Here is an 8,355-nt window from a genome sequence, read left to right on the forward strand (position 1 = left end):
TAAAGGGCCAGTTCACTCAAAAAAACCACAACATACTGCTTTTTCATGCATCTGGTTTTATTCTATTGTGCTGAGTTTTTTAAATTTCTTTGACTTTGCTTTGTGGAGATGAGTGAAATTATAATTTTGAGCTTGGAGCATCACAAAGTTCTCATCAGCACCGAGTCTAGAGGCCGTGTCCTCGTGGCCGAGCCACACATCCAGCTGAGCTCCACCTTCAGCATCACATCATCACATCATCATATTATCCACTCACACAGGTATTTTTTTAATCTTTCAGTAAAAGTATTGTATCCCATTGATTACAAAGAGAACAAGAAGAAGACAATTGAGATAATTTCAGCACCAATAAGTGTTGAGGAACAAAAATCTGTCCTGACTCAGAATGTTTTGTGTGGTTAAAAAGATGGATCTTTGTACTAAATGTTGGATCTGTGTCCTAAATGCATTGACCACTTGTTGATCTGTCTGCTTGAGACGTCCACGGTCTCCTTCCTGATTCTACTGTATCAATTATTCCATCACAATAAGCAACAAGCCTTATAGGTTATCAAAAACAAAACAAAATATGAATTACTGGTTAGTTGCTAATTTTAGCTTCTCGGGCAAAAGTGCATTAATATGTAAAACACAACACACTCTCTCTCTCTCTCACACACACACACATGCACACACACACACACACACGCACACACACACACACACACACACACACACATGCACACACACACACGCACCCCCCCACACACACACACACAGTGATCAGCAGCACTGACAAGGTCAAAGGTCTCAGACATTACGACTGAAATTATACAGATCTGCATTTCTGACCCTTTTTCTGTTTCTGTCTGTTCACATTATCTGGTTTCAGTGGTGAGATAACGATCGGTGTCATGAGATGTTTCCTTCTGATCTTATCGACACTCCGGTTCGTTTCAATCTGATTTTCTTATTGTTGTTGTGATTTTCTTATTGTTGTTCTGATTATTTCAATGTGAACCAAAATGTAATATGAAAAATAAAGTGCACCATTAGACTTTATTGCCTATCCCTAACCCTAAACATTTTTTTTTAAATTAAAAAATGTATTAAAAGGAAATGAAAACAACGGAAGCTTATTAAACACCACTCGATTTCATCTGCAGCTTTTCAACCTGCAGCCTCATTCTTATTATTATCATTACTAAAATTATTCTGATTGTTATGATTATAATAATAAATAACTGGTAAGTGAAGCAGCGGATCCGAGACCAGTTTACTGCCGAGTCTCATCCTGCAGCAACACAAGCTGAGAATCATCCACAGACTCACTTCCTGTCTCTTGCTGCAGCATCTGCAACATGCTGACTCACACTGAAACACACTCACACACACACAAACACACACTGCAGACCACAGAGAACTGATGGGGGGGGGGTTGAATCCCCCCCACCATCAGTTGCACCGCGCAAAAACTTGAGGCACCTTACAGAGTCAGAAAGAAGCTTTGTTACAGACCTGAAGCATCTCAGTGTTATCACAGAGGAGCTAAAACCACACACACACACACACACACACACACACACACACACACACACACACACACACACACACACACACACACACACACAGAGCTCTGCATCTCTAGGTGCTGTGGGGAAGCACATCTCCGGTTCTTAGAAGTCACAGCCTCTCACACACACACACACACACACACACACACACACACACACACACACACACACACACACACACAGCCTCACACACACACACACACACACACACACACACACACACACACACACACACACACACACACACACACACACACAGCCACACACACACACACACACACACACACACACACACACACACCGTGGGCAAGTCCTGCGAGTTACTGTAACAGAAGCAGAAGGCTACCTGCCATTTACCAGAAGTGATGTCACAGGAAGTGACGTCGCAGCCCGTCAGCAGACGCGTCCTGTCTGGAGAAGTTTCCTGCTTTATTTATCTTTTTTAAGCTACACATAAATGTAAACCTAGTGTTTTATTACAATTTGACGTTGGGGGAATGAGGTTGTTCACTGGACTTGAGCTGCTTTAATTCAATGAAATCTCGACTCTTTGACGAGAAGTTGAACCGACTCGAGACACGTTTCACGTTTCCCACTCATCACCTGACGGCCCATTCCGTTCATCTCACGTCCCCATGGCGGGTCCGACTCCCAGGTTGAGAACCACTGGGCCGAACTGTTAAACTGTGCATGAGTTAAAACCAGCAGCAACTGTGAAATGCTGCTGATGCATCCGTATCAACAACATGGAGTACCCCAGGGCTCAATCTGTGGGCCACTTTCAGTTCTACATTTCCATTAAAAACAAATGATATACTGTAAATTAATACTTCATGCAGATGACACTCAGTGGTGCTGCCAAACAAATTAGTGACTGACTCAACTCGAGGATCAAGTCCCTGTTCCTGAGCTCGGCCCGTTGTTTTAGAAACCAGGATGTGCAAACGGATGTACTTCATCTATTGAAATAACCTTCAGCTCTTTGAAGACCAAAAAACAGGGGGGAGATGTTTGTGTAATACGAACTCACAGTTTAACAGCGACATCACGTCAACAAAGAATCAGACGACGGTAAACGGTGGAGATGAGGTTCGTGCTGTTTTATTGAGTTGCATTTTTCTGCATGTGCCAATCAATAAATAAGTAATAAATAATCATTCAGTTTTAAATAAAACAAATAAATATATAAAATTACGACAATGTCAGGAAAATACAAAAGATGATCGTACTTCTACAGCTGCAGAGTATTCATACTGCGGTGAAGTGATCACAGTACATCCGCAATAAACTGTGTACTTTGTACTGTAAACATCATTGGTTCTCTTCGGCAGTACAGTGGAGAGGCGGCGGCGGTCCTGTTTACTTTCACTATTCAATATGAATTTTTACTTCTTTTTAAAAAGAAGTAAAAATGACCCCAGAGTTCTTCAAGGTTTAAAAATAAAAATCTACTCTGAGCAAATGTTAAACATCTCAATACAATAATTTCAGGTGATATTCATACGTATAACATTTTAATAAATATGTTGTGTATTTACACATTTCACTTGACTTGTGAAATATTGTATATGTTATATTTCACTTGTGATTTCACGCCAGCCGCCTCTCCACCAATCAGAGAACATCGAGTCGGAGTTTCACTCAGTGGAAATCTACACATTTGTCTGGTCGTACGTAATTTCATCAGTTATTTTTATAAAAATTCTCAGAACGTAAATTCTCAAGATTACAGTATAATATTATTAGAATAAAAAGTAATTTAACACAGAATAAAATTCGAATGATCAGCCGACAGTTATCGATCACTGAACTTTATCTGCAGGTCAGACTGAAACTCCGTATTGAAAACTATTGATCATAATCAGCTCTGCGGATCTTTTCACCACGCTGCTGTTTCAAGTATCAAACACCGAACTGTAAGAAAATATATGAATTCATCATCATAGGCTTAGGCTGCTGGTTCACTGCAATAAATATCCATGAAATAGTCTTTTTAACAACTTCCTAAAACAGAAAATAAAAAAATACTGATATAAGTTTTTTCATCCATTTTTAAATTCGCCCTTCACCATCACTGTTGTCGAGCGTCTTCGCGTCTCAAGCGCTCGGAGGAGTTTTCAGCTTCCGTGTTTGACGGCGCCGGCGCCTCCGCTGCATCTTGGCGTCGTTGGAGATGGAGCTCGCCTCCTCGTAGAGCCACGGGAGCTCCCACAATGCTTTGCTCTGGACCACAAAGTTATCCATCTGGCGGAGAAAGAGATGTTCATGACTCATGAGTGAAAAGGTGGATTAGTATTAATCCAGTCTTTGGACTGTGGGACGAACCAACGCACACTCGGGCTGGAACCTGCCAGAACCCTGAACCTTGTCGCTGTGGGGCGACAGACCGACATCTCAACCTGAACCCGTCGGTCCACACACCCCTAAAGAAAACCTTCCAGTCCAGCGTACAACCTCCGCCTGACCTACACAACTCTTCAAAGGCCTTGATCGACATCTGAATTATTTTTAAGCCCTAAACTACGCTCAAACACAAACCTTCATAAGCCCAACTTGAACCCTCCAACAACTGTGTAAAGACAGATTTCAACCCTTCTCAAGACTTCTCCTGAGCTTCCACTGACCCTTCTCAAGACTTCTCCTGAGCTTCCACTGACCCTTCTCAAGACTTCTCCTGAGCTTCCACTGACCCTTCTCAAGACTTCTCCTGAGCTTCCACTGACCCTTCTCAAGACTTCTCCTGAGCTTCCACTGACCCTTCTCAAGACTTCTCCTGAGCTTCCACTAACCCTTCTCAAGACTTCTCCTGAGCTTCCACTGACCCTTCTCAAGACTTCTCCTGAGCTTCCACTGACCCTTCTCAAGACTTCTCCTGAGCTTCCACTGACCCTTCTCAAGACTTCTCCTGAGCTTCCACTAACCCTTCTCAAGACTTCTCCTGAGCTTCCACTGACCCTTCTCAAGACTTCTCCTGAGCTTCCACTGACCCTTCTCAAGACTTCTCCTGAGCTTCCACCCACCCTTCTCAAGACTTCTCCTGAGCTTCCACTAACCCTTCTCAAGACTTACTCAAGCCCCTTAACAAGCTTCTGTAAGCCGGACTTTAATCCTTCCTTCAGGCCTCCAACAAGCTCCCATGAGCCGACTTCCCTCCTCCGACCTGCGTTGACCTTCACGAGCCTCAGTGTGGGTCTGTCTCTCTACCTGGATCTTCCCGAGGGCCTCCAGCCCCTGCAGGAGTTCGCTCTGCTCCTGGTAGCGGTGTTTCCTCAGTTCCTGGACCTTCTTCAGGATGAAGTTCAGCTCCTTCCCCACTTCTCCGCCTGCCCCCGGGGCGGTGGCGGCGGCGGTGGCGGCACCGAGACGGACGTGAATCCCGGTTGTCGGGGGATTCGGGGTCGGCAGATGCGTCAACATCTGGCCAATCAGCTTCTCGTACGTCTCCAAGACGCCGACCATGAACAGCTTCTTCGTCTGAGGGAGGAGTGAAGAGGGATTTTTAAATTGCTGAAAAACTTGTCAAGTACAAATCCTGAATCTGTCTATTGTCAAAAACAAACATTATACTTCTTATGAATTTCAAGTCTGAAGAGGAAGGAAATGAAGATGTCAACGTTCACATTTGTGGTTAATAAAAACATATAGAGGCAGATGTATCATCAGCCTCAGGGTTTTGACAAGTGGAAAAAGCTCTGTGGTTTCCCCACGCAGGAGTGAGACTGAGGGGAAAACCGCTCGCTGGCGGAGAAATGTCAATGTCGTTCAGGATGCAAGAAATACGAGACAGGTCAAAGGTCAAGTCACCTGTTGTATTCCCAGTTTCAAAAGTGTTGATCATCAAATTAAGACATTAAAAGTCACTTGTTAACTGGATTCACAAGGTTTTTCACGAGGCGTCGTTCAACCGATTCACTGAAACACTGAATTAAATAAGAGTAAATGTTTTACCTTGAAATTAAACTCAAACTTGATGAAACTGAAAAAGATGTTTCGCCTCAGATGAGTCACATGAAGCGTCGCGACTGGAACAAATTCAAAAAGGTTGAACTGCAACGAGACGCCTGCTGTCGCGGTGAAGGAAAATCAAAAATGGGAAAAGCCAGAAGTGTCCGATATTTTTATGTTGCCAGGTCATAATCCATGTGCAATTATTGTTTCTGTTGGTTTTGTATACAGTATTTATAGTACTTTGTTACATAGAAACAACTTCTTGTTACATAAATGATTGCTCTTTATTTGTATTTTTGTATATATATCTAGATATATATAGATATATATTTATCCACTATCCACTTTGTTGCTGTAAACACTCAAATTTCCTCGTTGTGGGATGAATAAAGGAATATCTTATCTTATCTTCTAATCATCAGAAATTAATCTGACCCGACTCGAAACCAACACGAAGTGTGTTTTGTGTCGCTGATGCTCCAAGTATCGCATTATACCGATATTGGAATATTAAAATATATATTGATATTGTCGCGGTGAGGTTGATGTGTTTGATCCCGTTAGGAGTTAACGACACATTCTCATCTTTACATTTGTGTGTGTGGAAACGTTTGAATATTAAAAGTGCAACGTGTTTATTACGGAGCTTTCGCGTGTTTGAACGCCGAGAGCTGGAACAACCAATCCAAGCTCCTGAATGAGTATCGGCGTCAGTCTCCAGAGAGAAAGAACACACTTGGCAAAAAAGTGGAACTATTCCTTTAAGGTCACGGTTGAGGAGAAAGTGGTTCAGTGGGAAAGACTTTTCCATCGAGGCCATAACTCGTCTGTAACGTTCCACATCTGGATGTTTTTAGAGCGGAGACGTGAAAGGCACAAAGTTATTTACCTCAACCTTCCCGGCGAGCGGCTCCCTGGAGAAGACGGGTTTCCCGTTAAATCTGTCTTTAGGTGGAATCTTCTGCAAAAAGAAAGAAAGAGAAGAGAAAAGGTGAGTGAAATATTCATGTGACAAATCAACTCTGTTCTTGAGCATCAGGGTTTAGAGGAATGATTTCAAATCTAGAAAACTTTTCTGGGGACAGCTCGGTGCGTTCGAGAACAATCAGACATCTGAGATCTTAGAGGCATCTGCTCTGCAAAGTTCTTTTACTCCTAAGTTAAAGTAATTCGTTAGATAATGATGATCCAAAAAATACAGAAAAGAGAAAAGGCTACTGATCTATTTCTTCCACTGCATCTGTGGTTCACTTGAAGGTGCGTTCAAGGACACTTCCAACACCATGAGATTTGAGGGTTGTAAAGTAATTCATTGACAGCTGTTATAAAAAACTAAAAGGAGAACGGCTGATACATCTGTATGGAATTTTTGTCACACCCCAATATCGGTATCAGGCCCCAAAAATCCATGCTCAGCTGCCAACACTTAATTCCCATCACTCAGAGGGTCCTTGAATGCACCAATGTCAGTGACCCCTACCAAACCACATACACCTGATACTAGAATTCACATAATTTGGCAGTTGAATGTGTAATATTTAGTATTTCATCACACACAAAAAACACCAGAATTGTCCTTTCAACATTCAGCACGTGAAAGGTGTGTGTGTGTGTGTGTGTGTGTGTGTGTGTGTGTGTGTGTGTGTGTGTGTGTGTGTGTGTGTGTGGTGAGGAAGCAGCAAGAGGAGGAAACAGAGAGCGAATACCGGTGTGTGCAGAAACACAACAGCAGCAGTACAAACACATGCAATACTCGCAGTGTTCACAGTACAAACAGTACTCGCAGTACTCGCAGTACTCACGTAGTGCAGCAGGAGGTTCTGTATGGTTCTGTTCATCCTTGCTGAGACGTGGGAGCCTTGGACCGGACATGCAGAAAGCCAGACGCACAGACACAACACTGCCCTCGCCGTGGAAACCATCATGTCGCCGCTTGTGTCAAATCGTTGCCCCGCTGGTTGTCGGTGCGAATCCGAAGTCTGCCCGGTGACCGATGTGAGAATGGCTGCTGGAGACGAGCCGGGTCGAGACCTTCCTGACTGCTGATGCGGCCGAGTGACAGAGTCGTGTCTCTTGCTCAAAGTGTTTGACTTGTGGCATGAAAGCTTTTATTTATAACTCGGCGAGAGAGCGAGGCAAAGTGGCCGAGAGACATAGACACACACAGGGGAAAGAGAGAGAGAGAGAGAGTGTGTGTGTGTGTGTGCGATGATCTAGGTGTGAAAAGTGTGGTTGTGCAGTTTCCTTTAAATCACCAAACTTCATAGAAGAGTGAATGAGGGGTCTCCCACACTGCGAACATCAGCTCGCTGCTGAACTGCTCGTCACCAGGGGCCTTTAGCGGAATCTGAGGCTTTACTGGTCAAGCGGGAAATCAGGTTTCAGACGAAGGCCTGTACCTGAACGCAGCGCGCCAACGCTCCAGAGGCCGCTGGAGAACGAGCTCATGCTGCGTCGGAAACCATGAGATCCAGTGGAACCTATGGTGGAAACCATGAGATCCAGTAGAACCTATGGTGGTAACCATGAGATCCAGTGGAACCTATGGTGGAAACCATGAGATCCAGTAGAACCTATGGTGGTAACCATGAGATCCAGTGGAACCTATGGTGGAAACCATGAGATCCAGTAGAGCCTATGGTGGGAACCATGAGATCCAGTGGAACCTATGGTGGAAACCATGAGATCCAGTAGAACCTGTGGTGGAGACCATGAGATCCAGTAGAACCTATGGTGGTAACCATGAGATCCAGTAGAACCTATGTTGGGAACCATGAGATCCAGTAGAACCTATGGTGGGAACCATGAAATCCAGTGGAACCTATGGTGGAGACCATGAGATCCAGTGGAACCT

The 8,355-nt window shown here is 43.9% G+C and overlaps 1 protein-coding gene across 1 annotated transcript; it reads right to left on the reverse strand.

Annotated features, from left to right (window-relative positions):
- Positions 1-2,638: 2,638 nt before the first annotated feature.
- LOC118287492 (interferon gamma) lies at positions 2,639-7,603 on the reverse strand. The gene is made up of 4 exons (XM_035612756.2): positions 7,304-7,603; positions 6,391-6,462; positions 4,758-5,027; positions 2,639-3,797 (listed from the first exon to the last, which is right to left on the reverse strand). The coding sequence occupies exons 1-4, from the start codon at positions 7,424-7,426 to the stop codon at positions 3,651-3,653; spliced, it is 612 nt and encodes a 203-aa protein (XP_035468649.2). The 5' UTR covers positions 7,427-7,603; the 3' UTR covers positions 2,639-3,650.
- Between the last annotated feature and the right edge of the window lie 752 nt (positions 7,604-8,355).

The sequence above is a fragment of the Scophthalmus maximus genome, chromosome 12 (genome assembly GCF_022379125.1).
Source record: "Scophthalmus maximus strain ysfricsl-2021 chromosome 12, ASM2237912v1, whole genome shotgun sequence".
Taxonomy (NCBI): domain Eukaryota; kingdom Metazoa; phylum Chordata; class Actinopteri; order Pleuronectiformes; family Scophthalmidae; genus Scophthalmus; species Scophthalmus maximus.

What these genes read in the sequence shown, in the direction of transcription:
- LOC118287492 (XM_035612756.2), bottom strand. Translation starts at nt 7,426, where the DNA reads ATGATGGTTTCCACGGCGAGGGCAGTGTTGTGTCTGTGCGTCTGGCTT. An exon ending in AGAACCTCCTGCTGCACTAC is followed by an intron (nt 6,463 to 7,303) that starts GTGAGTACTGCG and finishes TTCTTTTTGCAG; the next exon opens with AAGATTCCACCTAAAGACAG. An exon ending in CGCTCGCCGGGAAGGTTGAG is followed by an intron (nt 5,028 to 6,390) that starts GTAAATAACTTT and finishes CTCCTCCCTCAG; the next exon opens with ACGAAGAAGCTGTTCATGGT.